General features: G+C 50.5%; 9 protein-coding genes across 9 annotated transcripts; 6 read left to right on the top strand and 3 right to left on the bottom strand.

Moving 5' to 3' along the window:
- Positions 1-1,295: 1,295 nt before the first annotated feature.
- CPAR01_06971 (uncharacterized protein) lies at positions 1,296-2,549 on the top strand (the record flags this gene model as incomplete). Its single annotated transcript, XM_060491242.1, has 3 exons — positions 1,296-1,860; positions 1,955-2,205; positions 2,253-2,549. 3 exons carry the CDS (start codon positions 1,296-1,298, stop codon positions 2,547-2,549), a joined length of 1,113 nt encoding a protein of 370 aa, XP_060350116.1.
- An 847-nt stretch (positions 2,550-3,396) lies between these two features.
- Positions 3,397-5,390, bottom strand: CPAR01_06970 (uncharacterized protein; the record flags this gene model as incomplete). The annotated part of the gene is made up of 7 exons (XM_060491241.1): positions 3,397-3,588; positions 3,648-3,720; positions 3,787-4,127; positions 4,203-4,786; positions 4,850-4,953; positions 5,022-5,147; positions 5,221-5,390. 7 exons carry the CDS (start codon positions 5,388-5,390, stop codon positions 3,397-3,399), a joined length of 1,590 nt encoding a protein of 529 aa, XP_060350115.1.
- A 497-nt stretch (positions 5,391-5,887) lies between these two features.
- CPAR01_06969 (uncharacterized protein) lies at positions 5,888-7,795 on the bottom strand (the record flags this gene model as incomplete). Its single annotated transcript, XM_060491240.1, has 3 exons — positions 5,888-6,530; positions 6,622-7,377; positions 7,449-7,795. 3 exons carry the CDS (start codon positions 7,793-7,795, stop codon positions 5,888-5,890), a joined length of 1,746 nt encoding a protein of 581 aa, XP_060350114.1.
- An 892-nt stretch (positions 7,796-8,687) lies between these two features.
- On the top strand, positions 8,688-10,305 carry CPAR01_06968 (uncharacterized protein; the record flags this gene model as incomplete). Its single annotated transcript, XM_060491239.1, has 2 exons — positions 8,688-8,890; positions 8,970-10,305. The coding sequence occupies 2 exons, from the start codon at positions 8,688-8,690 to the stop codon at positions 10,303-10,305; spliced, it is 1,539 nt and encodes a 512-aa protein (XP_060350113.1).
- A 97-nt stretch (positions 10,306-10,402) lies between these two features.
- CPAR01_06967 (uncharacterized protein) lies at positions 10,403-10,567 on the top strand (the record flags this gene model as incomplete). Its single annotated transcript, XM_060491238.1, has 1 exon — positions 10,403-10,567. The coding sequence occupies one exon, from the start codon at positions 10,403-10,405 to the stop codon at positions 10,565-10,567; it is 165 nt and encodes a 54-aa protein (XP_060350112.1).
- Positions 10,568-11,518: 951 nt separating this feature from the next.
- CPAR01_06966 (AflN/verA/monooxygenase) lies at positions 11,519-13,325 on the top strand (the record flags this gene model as incomplete). Its single annotated transcript, XM_060491237.1, has 2 exons — positions 11,519-12,192; positions 12,260-13,325. The coding sequence occupies 2 exons, from the start codon at positions 11,519-11,521 to the stop codon at positions 13,323-13,325; spliced, it is 1,740 nt and encodes a 579-aa protein (XP_060350111.1).
- Positions 13,326-13,529: 204 nt separating this feature from the next.
- Positions 13,530-14,893, top strand: CPAR01_06965 (uncharacterized protein; the record flags this gene model as incomplete). Its single annotated transcript, XM_060491236.1, has 2 exons — positions 13,530-14,417; positions 14,741-14,893. 2 exons carry the CDS (start codon positions 13,530-13,532, stop codon positions 14,891-14,893), a joined length of 1,041 nt encoding a protein of 346 aa, XP_060350110.1.
- Positions 14,894-15,263: 370 nt separating this feature from the next.
- On the top strand, positions 15,264-17,174 carry CPAR01_06964 (uncharacterized protein; the record flags this gene model as incomplete). The annotated part of the gene is made up of 2 exons (XM_060491235.1): positions 15,264-15,488; positions 15,552-17,174. 2 exons carry the CDS (start codon positions 15,264-15,266, stop codon positions 17,172-17,174), a joined length of 1,848 nt encoding a protein of 615 aa, XP_060350109.1.
- Positions 17,175-17,443: 269 nt separating this feature from the next.
- CPAR01_06963 (uncharacterized protein) lies at positions 17,444-18,133 on the bottom strand (the record flags this gene model as incomplete). Its single annotated transcript, XM_060491234.1, has 3 exons — positions 17,444-17,862; positions 17,935-18,034; positions 18,104-18,133. 3 exons carry the CDS (start codon positions 18,131-18,133, stop codon positions 17,444-17,446), a joined length of 549 nt encoding a protein of 182 aa, XP_060350108.1.
- Positions 18,134-18,701: the final 568 nt, after the last annotated feature.

Here is an 18,701-nt window from a genome sequence, read left to right as displayed (position 1 = left end):
GGGCTGCTTTCGGACGGCGTCGTCAAAGAGCTATGCTTATAATGCGGGGCCCACCTGTGTTTTTCGGTTCAGCGTTAGTGTGTGACCACACTTGACTGCAGCTGACCAATGTCAGAACAGTGATGATGGGCGTGATGGTGGTTTGAGGCTTGGGATCTGGACGGTAGTGGTAGGCATTTCGTACGGGCGGAAAATGACATGGCTGGTTGTCACACAGGATCTCCAGAGGCTTGTTGCCTCTTGCGCCGGTGGGCGTTTAGATACGGCTGAGTTCCATCTGGTCAGATGGACGTACGTCTGCGCCTCCGTTCCTCTGAAGTTAAAGAGAAAATAAAATAGAATCCACGCAATTACATATCGAATAAGCACACCATTGCAGCATCTACTAATTGCTTTTCAAGACTATGAATTAGATGGAGGCACAATTGCAGTCACCACCTTGTTTCGAGGAGATTGGTGTGAGGGGTCAACTCCAAAAAACTTCACGAGACTGTGCCAACTCCAGTAGGTACAGTCCTACATTTAGGCAGCCAAATGGTGATGAGTAAGGCTTACATCCCTACCGTTACCCTTCGGCATATACATTAATGCCGAGTACGCGATGCGGAGGATCAAGACCCCACGGCTATTTAAATACCCATCGGTGCAAAACTCCCCGATGGGTGCGTGCAACATTGATAGTTTGCTGATGCCTACTGTGCTTAGCACTCTGTTCCTGATCTAATACAGAGCGGTCTCGACTCTCGCGACCAGTGTCTTCCCTGTCTAGATACATGTATCTACGCTGGAACACGCTGGAAATTGGACCGAAGTGGGTTGTAACTTCAGAAACGCGTATCCATATACAACATTGGCAGTCACGTTATGCTGTACATATTACTTGTGATATCATCCGTTTTGGTCACTGAATACTTGTAGATTCCCCTGGATCACGTCTCAGTGACTTGAGACTCAGGTCTAGAGAAAGATATCTATCGTAGGAGCCGATCTCGGTCGAGCATAGACCGACAGGCTGTGTATTAGAGTTTTAGCATGACCAGTACTGCCTCAAAAGCAAGGCTATAATGGTGACCGTAGCTACTCTTCATGATTGAGCTTCGGATAAAAGCATGGCACTGTCGTGAGGGGAATCCGATTACTCGGATGATGCTCGACCGATACATTTTTGTCAAGTAGCTGCCGGTGGGATCAAATTCATGATAAGTAGCCCGCCGCTCAGAGAAACAGAATCGAATGAAGATAGGTCACAGAGGCATAGTGCAGCTCACTCTCAAGCCGTCCGCGCTTTTCTCAACATGGCGCCGTACCCGAAATCTTTCGCTAAGCCTGGGGAGAGGTTTATCTATGCACCATCCAGCACGCCCTTCCAGCATTTGACAGACGAGGAAGCCAAAAACTTTGTGGAACGTGGCTGGCTTCGCGTCGAAAACGCTATCGATCCAGATGTTATACGGCGGTGGATGAAGGATCTCTGGGTCCGTTGCGGGTATGATGCTGGCGACAAATCCACATGGGCACAGGAGTACCTTCACCTGCCCTTCCATCGGCAACTTCGTTACGAGAAGTTCGCGCCAAAGGCGTTTGAAAAAATCACTGACATCATCGGCGGTGTTGAAGCTTGGGATGACGAGCGAGAACGCTGGGTGGGGGACAATTTTGTGGTCAACTTTGGTTCCGAGTCCAGGTCCCGAGAGTCAGACAACGTAAAATTGCCCAAGCAGAAAGGCGGCTGGCATTGTGACAATGACTGGTTCCGACAATTCCTTGACTCCTCAGGAACAACGTTGACGGTCATTAACTGCTTCACGGATATTCCACCAGGAGGCGGAGGTACTCTATTATGCGAGGATGGCTTACGAGGTATAAATCCATTTCCAGCTGTCATAACCCACAATTACGTCTGGTTCAGACTTGATGGCTATTGAACTCTTGCTGACTACTTACCTTACTGCAGAGGTTTGCAAGCGACTTTACGACCACCATGAAGGTCTCGATCCAGCTTTAACCGCTGATGATCTGACTATCGGCGTGCGCGAGTGCGAGATATTCCAGACTGTCGAGGCGAAGAAGGGCGACGTCTTCATCCTCCACGGTCTGGTTCCGCACACAGCGAACTACAACTATCACCACTATGCTCGCGTCATCACCAACACCCATGTCACCCTGAAGGACCAGCTTCATCTGGATCGACCTGACAAGAATTATGTAGGTCATATGAGAGAAGCCATCATGACGACGCTAAGTTTGCATAGACCCTTGCGGAACAGGTCATTCTTCGAGCACTGGACCGAGAGTCTATCCCGGAGTTCAAGCCCACGCGCGAGCGAAAGTTTTGGTACCCTCGGAACTTTTGCTTCAAGGAAAAGAGGATTGAAGATGAGCTGAAGGCTATGAAAGATGCCGCAGCTGCAGAAGGACTGGACCCCAGCAATATTGATAGCATTTGGGTGAGTGAGAAAGCTCGGTCTGATTTCGCGAGGAAGAATGGGTTGTTGTTACCAGTGCACGAAGAGGCTGGATTTGAGACGACGCAGCACTTAATTCAGTAAGTAGAGAGATGTAGCGAACATATAAAGATGTCTATATGTCCCTCAGTCTATGCGGCTAATCTGACAACTTGATGTGGAGATAAGGACTTTCTTATTTCTACCGGCCAGAATCATCAATCACCGGCGGAATCTACCGTTTGGTTCGTACAAAAAGGATATCCGCTACCGAGTGAATATCAACCAGTGATACTTTCAGTAAACGAGTTGTGTTTGTTAGTTCTGGATAAAGATACAGTATAGATAGAATTCGCTATAAATCACGATACTTTTGAAAATATTGAGTGACACAACCATCCAGAACTCATCTACCTCTTTTAGGAATGAGTAGAAGGTCTCGAACTCTTCGTACTGTGTACGAACGCGAGCGAGGTACTCGCAAGGTCGTTTGCGGTTGCACGGTTATTGTGTGACGGAAGAATGGCTTCCTCAGCTATCGGGTTCCCGAGCGGTTAGGTAATCGATGATCGAGGCTAAGGAAGACGTCTTTCCTTTTGCGATGTTGTGAGTAAGGGTTCTTCGTCACCTCGCAGAGGTCGGCACATTCCTCGGAGTTATGCGAGTAGTTCATCTTGCTGTGGTCCAGGCCACGGGCCGAATCATCACAGGCAGGCCTGGACCGGATCGAGGAATGTTACTAGTAAGGGAGGTAATGCCCGTTGCGAGCTCTAAGCTATCTTTTGCTCTTATGGCCGTAGTGTAATTTTACGCTTGGGCTAAGTCGGCTAGTTTGGCTCTTTGTTCAGTTTCCTCGATTCCCGAAGATCTCGGACCCTTTCGCGGACCGTGGTGCACAAAATGACTGTGGCACCTCCCGCTCTAGGAAACCTTCCTCATATTTGTTGATCCATCAGAGGGCGATGACTTGGACGTGACTCTGCCTCTTCTTTTCTTCTTCCACTTGATTCTTCACGTCCTCCATGCCCATCCTTGCAACCTTTGCCTCATCGCCGTCGAAGACTTTGGCGACTTCTTCCAAAGTGAGATTCTTTGTTTCTGGGTAGAAGAAATACACGAACAAGAGATAGCAAAAGTCCAGGATCTTACAGACGAATCAGTTGAGGCAATTATGGAGCTGACTACAAGGCGAGGGTCACTTACAGTGTAGAACATGGCCAGTGTCCATGCATGACCGGCTGCTGTGAAGTTATCCCAAGCAATAGGGTTGGTATAGCTGAAGAACGCGTCGCATATCAGCATTGAACATGAGTTTGGAGCCTCACTCATTATGTCATCTCACCTTCCTAGGACGATCAACCCCTTGACAAAAATAGTTGATATGACGCCGGCCTTCGCCCTGAGGCTGTATGGCATGATCTCCAACGCGTAGGCTGCCATGACCCCGGTCCACGCGATCTGATACGAGAGACTGAAGAGCCAGATGAAGGCGATTTGGGGGTACCCAAATCGGGCAAGGTCGTGAGTACGCTCGAACTGGGAGCTAATGATGGTCCATCCCATGTACATGAGCACCATTCCCGTGGTGGCTGTGAGGAATAGTGGTCTTCTACCAAATCGGTCTATGCACAATGAGAAGGATACCGAGACGACGAGAGACAAGAGCGTCTGGCCGCCACTGAGCTGTTGGGTTTGGAAACGAGCTGTCAGAATACTGCAGATGGAGGTTTTTGCTCAGTGAGGTAGATAGATACTCACCAGAACCTTGTTTGTCTGATCGCGAATGCCAGCACCCTCGTAAATTTTGTTGGCGTAGTTGGAGAAGAGATTTGTACCGCTGTACTGAGACACCATTGCCAGTGAGATCAACAACACAACCCTATACCTATTGCCCGCAGTCCGAACAAAGTCGAAGTAGCTGCTGGACTTTTTATCCTGGAACTCAAGAGCCAACGTCTGTTTCATCTCTCGAAACTCAAATACCACTGTCTCGTTTGTCTTATCCCCGTTGCCGTGGTACGTGGATAGCATGTTTTCAGCGTCCTCGTAACGTTCCTTGGCGACAAGCCAGCGAGGTGACTCCGGGATCCAGTAAATGAGCGAGAGAACCAAGATGCCGGGGAACGCCTGAAGTATGGTGAGCGACCTCCACGACCAGTCGCCCATGATCCGAATGGTCGCTAGGGCTAGCCAGGAACAGCTGGTCGACCCGACGCCGTACATGCAGTTGACGATGGCAGAGATCTTGGCCCGGTGCTGAGGGTGCGCGATCTCGGCTATCAGGAGACCGGCGCCGTTGAATGAGCTTCCGAAGCCGAGAATGAAGCGTCCGGCCATATACACTTCATGCAAGGATCAATAACCGGACTACTCAACGGAACCTGCGACTCAAAAGGCTGACTTACTTCCTTCGCTGTTTGATAAAGCTCCTATAAAAGCGCCGATGGTCTCTATGACGCAACCGATAATGATGGGCATTTTTCGGCCGTACTTGTCTGCAAAATATGGACTATTTGAATCTGGGTTTAGCAGAAGTCTCACACTAGACCGCAGCTTGAGTCTTGTGGTCACACTCACACCATCCAGAAACTGGAAAGAGATCCGACATCGAGAATGGCAACGATGAGGCCGAGTCTTCCCCCTGCAGGATGATTGAAGGAACTCTGCCACTGATCCATGACTTGTGAAGTGTTCATAAGCTTCCTGCATCTCTTCGTCATGAGTATCTTGTTGTGCACTGGTGTTTTGGACTCCATGTGCAAGAGAAGGAGCTTACGCATCGAAGCCTGTCGATGCAGACATCATCATCAAGACACCACACCAGAAGTACAACTTCCTCAGTCCAGGGTCCTTCCACCACGTAACTGGTTCGAAGTCAGGGGCCTCAGACCGGGCCGCTTGCGCCTGTGCATGTTTGGCGTTGCGATTGAAGATATTTCGGGCCATCTTGCCACGAATTCCAAGTAAAGAAGGTGAGTGCTAGAGCAAATGACACAACGTATCGATCCCATATGTTCATCCGTAGAAGAGGGTCATGGGAATTTGCTAGCATTTAAGCTCATGGAGTCGACGATCTGTTGGTCGTGACCGGATGGTAATGTAAGAAGCTGAGACAGCCGGACGCTAGGACTGCCGTAACCTTAAATCATCAGAGCATTCCAAAGTTTGTTTGATGTGCTGTTTTCTCACAAGAAGATGGAAGATGATACATGGGCGAAGATAATTGAAACTGAGGAGTCACGGGAACAAGGGTCAACCCTGTGCGTACTTCGATCGCAATCATATCTGCCATCTCGTATCTTTGAGGCATCAGACGATGCATCGGCGGACAATGGATTAAGTCGCACTGGATTTTGGTGCTTCAGATTCTAGATCAAGAGAATACATGTATGTTCAGTAATCAGATAGCCGACTGTTTACACTTAAGTAATACGACATGCCTTTTATACCAGCTTCCGCTTCTGGATCTTCACCGTAGCATCTCTATCAAGACTTACGACACCTCGACACTCCGCCCCCTCCATGCCCGGACCTCTGCTCGCTGGTGAACCATCTAAACGCGACCAGCGCACAAACTCCATGTCGAAAGTGGTGACCATCATCGCAACCGCCGCTAGAATCTCATGCTTGGCGAAGAATCTCCCAGGGCAGATGACGCTCCCACCACCATACGGACAGTAGTCACCCAGCTTGACTTTGCGCATTTCTGGCTGCAAGAAACGCTCGGCCCAAAAGTCGCGTGCCGGGTGGCCTGGGAACGCCCATACTGCCTCGTCGATGTGTGATAGCCAACTGGGTGCCAGGATGAAGTTGTCCTTCTTGAGCGTATATCCGTCAATCTCGATGTCTTGCCGCAGACGCCGCGAGATGGGGATGCTCGAGCGCAGACGCAGACATTCGTTGTATACGGAGTTCAGCAAAGGCAGAGCCGCTAGCTTTGTGATATCGATATCGAGTACTGATGTCATATTTGTACCGACGACCATGGCAGTCTTCACCTCGGCGCGGATTCTTGAGAGGAGTTGCGGGTCTCGGACCATCTCGAATAACATGTATGCGGTCATGGGAACGGCGTTAGCATTGATGCTGTTCAACGGCAGAAGTTAGCAGATGACCATGGGAGAAAACAACAGGAAAATATCGGGGGTCAGGAGAGATAGGAAGAGACACCACTCACGCCCAAATGAGGCCCATATGCATTGCTGCACGTCCTTCGAAGCTGATACCGTAATCAACAAGTGCAGCATTTCGCTCACGCACAAGCCTGTGACCAAAGTTCTCTTCCCAATCAGCATCGCTGTCTGGGGGACAACCAGCAGTTGCTGCCGCCAGCCAGTCTTTGGTGGCTTCAAGAGTGCGGTCGCGCGCTGCCCAGCCTTTGCGACACACTAGCTTTGGCAGCCCCTGCATAAGTGTCATGAAGGCAGCATCGTAGTCCCAGAATGTCTTGGCTTCCAACGAGCCCTTTTGGAGAATTCGCGGACCGACTAAAGTAATGGTTGATGCAGCGAATTGGTACGTCTGTAGGAAGTCGTATAAGCCGACAATCGCTGGGGCTGATGCGCCTTCTGGACAAGTCTTGAGCTGTTCGGAAAACTCGAAGACAAATTTGGCCGTCAGAAAGTCTACGGCTGACTTTTCCGTAAGGTTCTTGAGGTATATCCCATGAAGTATGTGCCAAATGCGCCCTTTCCCTACAACGCCGGTCTCAGACTGGTTGAGAGTACCAGCCCCTGAGTCGTCCATCCCCAGAAGGGCGGCATCGCTGGCTGGAAGGCCTTTGACCTTGTGTGCGATACGTAACTGCATAAACTCGAACGAAAGACTGCTAGACTGTCGAAAAATTGCTTGAATGTTCGAGGCGCCCATTACGAGGTACATGGAAATAGGACCTAGACGCATGGTCACCGGTCCTTTTGTTGGTCGTTTGGCACTTTTGTTACGGTAACGTCGATCAGCATGATGGCCATATACTCAACATATAGTACTCAAGAATAAACTTACAGCGTTTCCTCATAGAACTTATGAGGATCTCTGATCATCTGAATGCCATTCCCAACCCATGGCAACCAATATGCCAAGGTAGGTGGCTCATTTCCTCGGAATTGGCGGTTCTTCTTGCTGCTAAGGTCAAAACGGCATGATGTGAAGATGTAGGTGCACAAGCAAACACCAAAGATAACCAGCACAAAGTATTTGAAAGCGTGAACTACGGGCCAGGAACTGATCCTGAGTAGAATCAATCTGATTTGATGAGTGAATGGGAACTCATGATCGTCCATGGTGGGATTTCGAAAGCTCGTGATGTTGGCAGGTTGCCGAGTCACCTCGATAACCAGAACCAGCTCCATTTCCAGTGGTCTCCTAATACTTCAGTGGATCCAGTTCTCGTGCTGCCGCGCAGAGGCTTGAGCTTGACGACTTACACACATGCTGCTCAGACTTTGCTGAAGGATGATACATAGTGGCACCCGGGCTGCATGTGATTGTGGTCATTTGCTGTCGAGTAAGAAGCACTGTGTCCCACAGACCGTAAAGGATTGTATTCCCTGCCAGAGGCTTGGATGCTATTCCACCGGATCTGGGTTAACGGCTTCAAAAGTGGCCGAATTGCCCCGAGTGGCATTAGAAGTCATACGGAGCACATCTGTCTCGAAGGATTCGGGAGTACGACGATGCTATCAGCCTTACCAATCAGGTTCATGTCCTCTTTGCCGAAAGTCCGACCCACCTCTGTCATATGTACTTGACATGAGCCATGGGAGCGGTTCTGGACTCGGTAATCCTGGTAGGGGAAGGGACGCGATTCACACGGTGCAAAAAATCGCTAGATGATGTCGATGTAAGGATGTCTACCAAGATAGTAGCTGACATGGGTACATGTGGATATGTGTAATGGCTACACTTGCTGATTAGTGTCAGCGGCCATGCTAGTGGTTCTGCTGCCTAAGACAACGAGACTAGTCTGCAACCCTGCATTCAGAATCACGATACTTGGCATAAGCACTGTGAGCACAGCCAAATGGACCCGCAAAGTCAGTCGCGCCATAATGATGTTGGATTGCACTGTGTCAGACTAGGATTGCAGGGCCTAGGACCAATCCAGGGCACTCCGGATTTGTTGATGATCCATAGGCCCAAATAAGGCAACGCTAGGTTAACGGAGGTGACCTCCGAAGTGAAGGAAGAAAGAATCATCACATCGTGGCCATAATCTGTTGGGCAAGTCCAAAGAAAATCCAGATGGCCACGGGTGAGAGGCCAGACTTAACCACAATGCCAAACAGTTACTCAACTATCATTATCGGCGCAGGAGAATCTGGAATCGCCGTGGGTTGTATGCTCAAGACCAAGCTGGGTACTGACGACTTCCGAATATTCGACAGACAGAACGGTGTCGGAGGGGCATGGTTTGCCAACAGATACCCGGGCGTAGCCTGCGATATGTAAGTGGAATCAGTGTGTCGGGAGGCAGAGATGATTGGCCTTTTCTGATCGTGACGTCGGATCTGACTGTTGATGTAGCCCGGCGATTTTCTACTCGTATTCTTTCGCCCCAAACTATGAGTGGACGACCTTGTTTCCTCCAGGCCAGGAGATCCAGCAGTACTTGGATGGTGTCTGCGACAAGTTTGATATCCACAGCAACATTCAGCTCAACACCGAGGTGTCAAGTGCTCGATGGATTGATGAAGATGCCGAGTGGGAAGTCAAGGTGACCAGTCTGAATCCCGAAGACAAGACTTCAGAAGAAGAGGCTCTCCGGTGTAAGATCCTAATTACATGCGCCGGTGAGCTTGTCGAGCCCAATCTTTGGCCGCAGCATGTCCCAGGAATTGAGTCTTTCCGAGGACAGGTCTTTCACACCGCGCAGTGGAAAGAGGATGTTTCCCTGACAGGAAAAGATGTTGTCGTAATCGGGGCAGGCTGCACTGCAGCGCAGCTCGTTCCGGCACTGGCAAGCCCAGAGATTGCTGCGAAGTCAATCACGCAGCTAATGAGGGGACCGCCGTGGGTTATGGCTCGACCTGAGAAACCTCCTCCGCGTTTGATGGAGGTTGTTTCCACGTTGCTTAGAACCATACCTGGACTAGGCTTGTTTCTTCGGCTTTGCCTCTTCCTGTACGCTGAATCAACATGGCTCAATGTCGGCACGGGCTGGTTCGGCAAGAAGCGGCGACAGTGGTTTGAGAAAAGACTCTCAAGTCACCTGCGGAAGACGGTGCCACCTAGATATCACGACATGCTCACACCACACTTTGGTGTTGGATGTCGGCGGATCATTGTCGACGGTGGATGGTTGGAAAGCTTGAGTCTCCCCAATATTGACCTTACCGACAGACCTCTGGTTTCAATCGAACCCCAGGGCATTGTATTAGGTCCTCGACCAGGAGAAGAGCGCTTGGAGTCCATCGAAGAGAAGTGCCACAATGAAACCATCCAGAAGCCCGCAGATGTCATTCTCTTGGCAAATGGGTTCGAGACTTCGACTTACCTCCATCGCTTGAAAGTGCAAGGGAAAAACGGCAAATCTCTTCACGATGTCTGGCAGGCAAATGGAGGCCCTGGCGCGTACCTCAGCACTGCAGTTCACGGATTCCCCAACTTTTTCATGGTTCTGGGGCCAAACTCCGTCAGCGGCCACTCATCAGCCATTTTAGCAAGTGAAAATGTGACTGGATATGCTCTGAACTTCCTCAAGCTTGTTCTGAGCGGACAGGCCCGTACTGTTGAGATTCAGCTAGAAGCCGAGCAAAGTTACACGGCTGATGTGCAGAGAAGGTCGCTAGACAAAGTCTGGCAAACTTGTCACAATGGCTACATACAGAATGGAGGCTGGAACAGCTCGATATGTCCGTAAGTCACGCGATAACTTCCCTTTCACTTGCTCAATCGTTTAAAAATACAAGCTGACGATTTGGCATCTTCAAAGCTTTAACCAAATCCATTTCGGGTGGATGTGCAAACATCCGATATGGCAGCATTGGGATATTGCATATACAAAGGCTGGAACTCAACAGTACAACTTAGAACTTTCTAGACGTCGAAAAACGGTGTGGGTGATTGCTTCATTCTTGGCTATATTTGCTCTTCTTGTTGGGTATTATGGCAGATTACACTAGTCGCTGGAAACATCTAGACATCAATTCACCAGGCGGAGAATGAACATACTATTCTTGAAAGTAATAATTCGCCGATACAAACGAATGGCTCTGGGCGTCTTACTTCTAAAACTAAGATCCACGAGAAGATACCCAGAGCTGCCCTGCGATCAACTTCTCTTTCTCCCTTGTTCATGTAGATTACGACATCCGTCTGCTTTCTTGAACATACTCTCTAGATCTGACACATCTCTTTACCGAGCCTTGGTCTCGCTTCGACATCGCACTCGCCCCGTCATCGCTTCTTTTCTTTCTGGATGAAACGTTTCTGCCTAAGCCTACTTTAGTCGGGTTTTCACCGAGCTGGGTGCTCTAGTGCCTTGTCTCAGATGATAGCATAATTGCCACTTAGTCCCGCTGCCAGGGCGAGCTATCCATAGTCCGGACTCTCGAAAGCCGTATGCCGAGCAAGAAGAAGCCCAATCAGACAAGATTATGTGAGAACTGCTGCTAAGCGCCAAGAAGTGAGGCTGGTATTTCTGCAACACCCTGCTCATCTCTGCAGGTTCTCGTCTCTGCAGGGGTGAAGTGGCCGGCACTAGTGGGGAGGGTTACAACGCCGTCAGCGCCGGGAAATCCTTCCCAGCGGGCCAACGGGAATCCTACGGAAGACCCAATTCCAGCTTAGTGCTCACAACTGACCGAAAAGATCAAACTTTCGCTTCCTTCTGACACAGTGTCACATTCAGCTAGTTGAATGGGGAAAGACTGTCGTGAAGTTCGTTGCCCTGTATGATGTAATGGTAATCTTTGCAATTCGATGTGAGAGCGAGGAGCTTCGGCATGTGATTTCTTTCCCTTCTGTCATTGGCAGTGAAGTCTGGCAGTTACGTTGAAGGCTGAGGATTCTGAATAACGTCGACAGCTGGTACAACGGTTTCAGAACGCGTGCTCGTTCGTGCGATATCCACGATGAACTCAACAGTCGAACATTGGCAACACCAGTATGGCGTCGCGGGGTTGTCAAGGCTTCGCACCTGGACCTTTGCGCAAGTTGCCGCCTTCGTCGCAGCCATCCTCATACTGCGCTTCCTCGTGAAGCTCATCAACCATCGCCGCATGTTCCAGCGCCTTCAACGACAAGGCCTGCCAATGCCTCCTCATAACTTCTTACTCGGTCATTTAGGGCTTGCGGCTAAGATTGCGAAAACCCTTCCGAGCGATTTTCACGGGCACTACCTGGCGGGCGAAATCAGGCGAGTGTACCCTGACCTCCCAGCTGTCTTCTACCTGGACCTGTGGCCGACCGGTCCACCATTGATGGTGATAACGACAAGTCACGATCAGGCTCGAGTGACGGCGCATGAGCCGCAACTTCCTAAACATGAGGGGGTGTTGGGATTCCTGAAGCCTCTCATCGGAAGCCATGGTCTCGTCACGATGGAGGGAGATGAGTGGCGGTACTGGCGGGGCGTTTTCAATCCTGGATTCAACGCGGCGCATCTTGTGACGCTGGTACCGGGTCTCGTTGAAAATACGCTGGTGTTGCATGATATCCTGCGAGAGAGAGCAGCGACCGGCAAGATCTTCTCGTTGTTTGAGACTATGTCGCGGTTGACTATGGACATGAGTTGTCTCGCAACATTGTGAGTCCAAAATTTCTCAAGAAAAATGTTGTCACTGTTCAATGATAGTTCTAACTTTATATTGTAGAGGTTCTCGTTTGAATGCCCAGAGGCAGGGCTGTGATCTTGTGTCAGCATTTCGCAGTCAAGCCGACTGGATCCCATCCCCCAATGAGACAAATCTCTTCAGAAAGTTCAATCCGATAAGGCACTTGGTCTATCGCTACAATCGATGGAGGATGGATAGGTATGTCTCGAGCGAGTTGGAGACGCACTTCGCTGCAATGCGATCTCAGGCTCAGCTTGGGGATTCCGGACCCGAGAAGACAACGGCAGTCCCAAGAAGAAGCAAGGCTGTTGTCGACCTGGCGCTTGAAACCTATCTACTCTCGGAGAAGAACAATGGAAATTCTGGTCAGAAGATGACTATGGATCCCACATTCAAGCAATACGCCGTCTCACAGATGAAGCTCTTTCTCTTCGCTGGCTATGACACGACAGCCGCGGCGGTGGTCTACTCTATCCATCTCCTTTCGCTTCACCCAGCTGCTCTATCAAGAGCGCGCCAAGAGCACAACGATATCTTCGGAGCCGACAGCACCGTAAAGGAGACTGGAAATAGCATCGCCAAAGCCCCCCAGCTCCTCAATCGACTGGCATATACATCAGCCGTTATCAAGGAGGCTCTCCGGCTGTACCCGCCCGTGTCCAGTACGCGTGCGTCTGGACCAGGCTTCACGGTATCGGAAACTGACAAGACGAATCTTGAAGGCTTCATGCTTTGGGGTGTGCATCACGCTATCCATCGAGCACCAGAGCACTGGGTGAGGCCGGATGAGTTTGTCCCGGAACGCTGGCTGGCCTCTCCTGGTGACGAGCTGTACCCCGCGGACAAGGAGGCGTGGCGGCCGTTTGAGCGAGGGCCGCGAAACTGCATTGGCCAAGAATTAGCCTTGCTGGAGGTGAAGGTAATCTTAGCTATGGTGCTGCGGGACTTTGACTGTGCGGACGCTTACGTCGAGTTCAACAAGACGATGGGCCGGACGGGTCCCACAGAAGTAGCAGGGGATCGTGCCTATCAGATCATCCATGGAAGCACTAAGCCCAACAACGGGTATCCTTGCAGGATCAAGCAAGCCACGAGTGTGTCTTAGGCGGTGATGGTGTTGGACTTGTAGACTAGGCCACGTATTGAACCATGTCTCAAACAGTAAGCTGATCCTCTTACTACATAAACGTTGATTTGTGTGTCCCATGCTTAGCTATCTTGAAGCTTTTGCATCAACATCATTGTCCAGTCTCCCGTTCACACCATTTCCCCTCACTTTAGCACTTGATCGACAAGCAACACCGCCATCATGGCTCCATCATCGATACACGTTGTATTTCCGTTCATCACACTGGCTGGACTCTATGCGGTCTCAAATCTCATGATCAACTCTGGCCACGCTCAGTTATTCACCGATAGGCGAGCATCGGCAACACCCTTACTCCCAGACAACAAAACACCCCTCCTGACAGTCTATACCGGGGTCCCGCCCCTGGACTCGTATCTCGCCAACCTGCAGTTCAGCATCATCCCTACAGTCGATGGCTCGTCCCAGGCTTTGGCTCTGCTAGGGTGGCACTGGATGGGGCTTCTCATAGCCGTTTTCACTGTCATGCTAGTCGAGAGCTTACGAACGCGACGCGCAAGGGACCTGATTCCTTTCGCGCTCTGGGGTCTTGCCATACAGTATGCAGGGTACTTCATCATCATGCCCATATACTGTTATGTATCCCTGCTCTCTCAGTCACCTAGGAAGCATTCAAGACTACCGACCATGGCTGCCATTAAAGCTATCCCGGCATCAGTGCTAATTGGGCTTGTAATCCCATCGGCGATTATGTGTCTGCCAAGCAACCATCTCTCTGGCCAGTCACGACAGGTCGCTGTAGCTGTCTGGCAGAACTTCCCAGCGTGGATGGCCTTAGTCCAGGTGATTGCCGTGTCTTTGGTGGGAGCCATCCCGGCACGAAAATCGGAAGAACGCACTACCGAGGACGGCGAATTCAGCCGTAACATGTCAGCTCTTCGAAGATTGTACAAAGCTACCGCCGTAGTCTCCGCTTTGATCCATGTCTTGGGTCTCGTACCCATTGTATCCGCTGCCATTGGCAAGCTGGAGCCTACACAAGATTCGCCACATGCGCAGCTGCGACCTGCCGACTTTTTCCTGCCGCAGAAGTGGGATACTGAGACCCAGGTAAGTGGGATGACAGAAGGCGCATTTAACTTTCTCCGCTATGACTACTACATCGGCACCGCCGCTGCGTTCGCTTGGGTCATATTTTTCCAGCCTTCGATGCGGGTAAAGGGGGATGCATGGTCGATTGGTAGAGAAGTGTCTTGGAATATCGCTCTCACATGCTTGTTTGGGCCTGGCTTCACTATCGTAAGCCTGATGGAACGGAGACTTGAATGAATAAAGAGTTAGCATCTAGCCAGGCGGAGCACCTGATCCTTAGCGCTATGTCCCCAGTGTGTCAATTCATCCACTTGGTAGTCTTATCTTCGTGTATGATCTAGTCAACGGCCGACGGAGGTCGTCTCCGTCTCGGCACGGGTCGTGTTCGTCTGAACCACGAGCTCGGTGTGGGGTTACGACATCTGGAACAGGACCAAGACCTCCAGAAGCTCATTCGCCAAGCTGTCAGCGTGGGATCCTTCGCCCTTCTCTAGGTTCTATCAGATTCGCACTGTCCGCTTACACGGCAATTCAGTGATCAAACAGATTGTGGGGTTTCACCGATGTTACCTCGCCTTGCATGAAGGATGAGCCCGGGCCGCTGAAGATGCAACTAGATCCTTCGTCCCTTTCTAGATCTCGGAACACACAGGTACGCGCCGATTGGAGCGCTCGCAAGACAAGTCGCGACGCCCCTGTTCACCGCACAGTTGCCTGTATTCAATTCCAACCGTGTTCTTTACCTCAGTCGTGGCTGTCCACATTGAGAAGATCAAGAAGACAGCGCTCCATTTGCGTTACTTCTTCGTTTTTGACACTGCAGTTGAAGCTTGAGTCCTTCGTTTGCAATCAGTTTGCGAAAAGATGTCCATTCTTCGACGCAAAGTGGCGAGATTGGCTCCGCCTACAGTCTTGACCGATAAGGTTATCCCGGTCGACTACTGGGACCATCACTCTCGCGATGCTGTCCTCAACGTAATGCTGCGCTTCGACCGCCAACTGGATGCAGCCAAACTACGAAGAGCTCTGGAAAAATTGCTTGACCGCCGGGATGGCTGGCGCAGGCTAGGCGGGAGGGTGCGGCTCGGTGTAAGTCCCCTGTAGCAATACGAGTCCCCCCCTATGATGCACTTGACTAACTTGAATCCATAGCCTTCGAATAAGCTGTATTGGCATGTGCCTGATACATACACTGAGAAGCGGCCTGCAATCACCTTTCATCACAACCGTCACAACAACATCAGTATCAAGCAACATCCACTAGCATCTCGACTTCGGAGCAGAGTTCCATCATCTTCTGGTGGCTCTCATGGCGCCTCTGTTCCTTGGATGGTGGAGTCAGGCAATGGCGTGGACTTCTCCCCCTTGATGCGACACCCAAGTGATCCTACTTGTTTCGAAGACTATGTCTATCACGATAAACCGATGATAGGCCTACAAGTCACCACGTTCAACGACGCGACTTTGGTATCATTAGGCTTCTCTCATATCATGTGGGACTGTATGGGACTTAAAGATCTCTTTGACGCATGGTCTCTCACTCTACAGGGACGCCATGAAGAGGTCATTCCGTTGATTGGGACCGATCCTCTTGGATCTTTGGGTATATCACCTGAGCCAACTAAAATGGTAACAAAGGACGATGCAAGCAAAGCAGCAGCTTCTACATCCCCTTCCGAACAATACCGGCACATCGATCGACAACTTGGAATTGTTCAACTCGTTACGCTCGGTCTTCGGCAAGCACTCGACAAGCTGCTGAACAGAAACGCGGCTGAGGAGTTTAGGACGGTGTGTGTGCCCGCAGCATATGTCAGGTCTTTGCGCAATGACGCGCTCCAAGCTCTCGACGCCGAGAATGCTAGTTCGTCGGGACCTCAAGGGCCAGAGAAGGGTCACAAGTCTCAGTTAACTCCAGCCACGTTTCTAAGTGATGGTGATATTCTCTGTTCATGGTGGACACGCAAAATCATTAGCTCACGCATCCGCAATCCCTCCAAGAGCCGCAAAACCATCGCTATACTAAACATGATGGGTTTACGTGGCATTCTGGCACAAGCAGGACGATTGCCCGAGAAAGGAGCACTGGTTGGTAACGCAATCTTGCCTATTCCTGCCCTGCTACCCACGCGAGATCTTGTCAGAAACGATCAGCTGGGCTTTGGCCGCGTTGCAAAGGCCCTCAGAGAGGCGATCGCGCAACTTAGCACGAGGCCGCAGGTTGAAGCTCTCTTGGCGCTGCAGCGGCGTGCACATGGGGATGAGGTTGTTGAGAACGCCAACAAAAAGAAAAAGTCGGGCAACGGCAAAGCCGGACTGCCTGCTCTCTTCGGCGATGCGGGCATGCACATGGTTGTGTGTACCAACTGGACCAAGGCCGAGTTCTTCAATGTTGACTTCTCGGCCGCGGCGGTTGACGAGATTGGTTGTGACGGGCTCTTTGAAAACGAGCGTGCGCGCCTTCCTGAGGCTTCATCCAACGATACTGCCGCTAGCAGTGGCGTCGAAATGATGAGCGCTATGGGTTGTGATGGACTCTGGGAGGACGAACATGCGTCACGTCCGTCTGTCGCTCCTCAATCTGATGCTCCTGCTTCTCGTGTGTTGGCAAAGCCGACTGGCGTTCACATGCATTTGATAACGGCGGGTACTCCTGCGTTTCTAATGAGTATCTTTACCATCTTGGGCCGCGATGCCAATGGAGACTACTGGATTCAAGGAATGCTACGGAAAAAGTATTGGGCTAAGATTGAGACCGCCCTAAGTCCGAAGTAAACGCTTCGCTGGAGACGTAAGCTCGAGCAAAGATTCAGAATACTACATAAACAGACACCTTTCGGAATGGGATCAGAGAAAGTGATTATACTTAGTTGTGAGAGTGGAAAAGAGTCACGAACGAGCAAGTACACCTTGATCAAATGATTCAGTCTAGGGGCATGGCTGTGTATTATGAATATTTCTGGAGTAAGGTAGGTAAATACTCGCAATGCCGCGAATGCTTTCGCCGAAGCCGTCTTTTCCACTACACTCGATGTTCAGAGTCTTTAGCCAGGGCTTCCACGGTCTCCCTTGATGTTCCAGCCCGCGAAGTTGACGGAGTGGCCTTCATAGGCAATTAACTCAGCCTTGGTCTTAAAGCACTTGGCGTAAATATTCAGAGTGTTATCATTGGCCATTTTGGTGGGGATGACCATTTGCAGCATCTGCCCGTGTCCCTCAATGTACGAGAAGCGAAGTGTTGAACTCGCACTGAAGCCGAAGTTTGCAATGTACTTGGCGATCACTTTCTCGCCATAACCCCAGAGGTCCTTGGTCTTCGAGCTTCCCCAGAAGCAACTCTTGCTTGTGCAAAATTGCGGGATCCATAGTTTGGGGGCTGCATTGAAGCGGGCTTCATCTGCTTTGAATACGCAGTACCAATTCTTCTTGATCGGCGAGCCTCGCCATCCCGCAGGTTCGGAGCCTATAGCTGAGTTAGGTCCAAAGTACCTAGGTAAGAGGGGTTTGAGTGAGTAGAAGCTATGCTTGTTCTCACCTAAGTAAATGCCATTTCCGATCTGACTACCACCTGGCAAGTTGTCGAAGGCCGGATCTCTGAACGGTTTGTTTTTCTCGTTGATCTTCACCGCTTCTTCCTAGAAGATGCCGCTGTCGTTAGTGACATCGATACAATGAATCCCTATACACGATAGTGTAGGACTTACTTCCGCAGCAGTGCGATATCCAATCACCATTTTACCCTGGGTACCAACGATTAGGTACCCTAGGGCCAACAACAGAAAAAGCCGACTGAAAAGAGTCATGACGATGTCTCGAATCCGAATTGTGACCAGAGATCTCTTGAGAATCGAAATGATCTAACATTAAGACTGCGGCGAAGAATCAACGATTCTTATAAGTATTTCACAGACTGGGACTTCGCCATGATCGACTCTTGGAGAAACGGACTTGCCGTCGCCAAGCTGTTCGGTCTATCTTATCGAGATCGCTGCAATTGAGTTGTTGCGACTAATTCAGGTTGCTTTAACTGTTCTTGCAAAAATTCGATCAGTTCCCCTGAATGACTCAAGTTAACAGATTTGTTCCCATTGCTATAATTGACATGTTATGACTGAGTCAGGTTGCTTACCATGTAGTGTTGTTTGACCCCCAAGCCCCTAACGGAAAATTCCTCGTTAATTACCTCTACGACCTCAAGTACCGCATAGCACTCACCAAGTCCTAGCAATCGCGGCAACACTCTCCACCGTTCTCCGCTCTAGCCAAGACCAAAACCGATACCCATGTCTTGGAGAGGCAATC

This window comes from Colletotrichum paranaense, assembly GCF_030867605.1.
Source record: "Colletotrichum paranaense strain IMI 384185 chromosome Unknown Scaffold_5.1, whole genome shotgun sequence".
In the NCBI taxonomy this organism is placed as follows: domain Eukaryota; kingdom Fungi; phylum Ascomycota; class Sordariomycetes; order Glomerellales; family Glomerellaceae; genus Colletotrichum; species Colletotrichum paranaense.
This window is presented reverse-complemented; position numbering and strand designations above follow the sequence as displayed.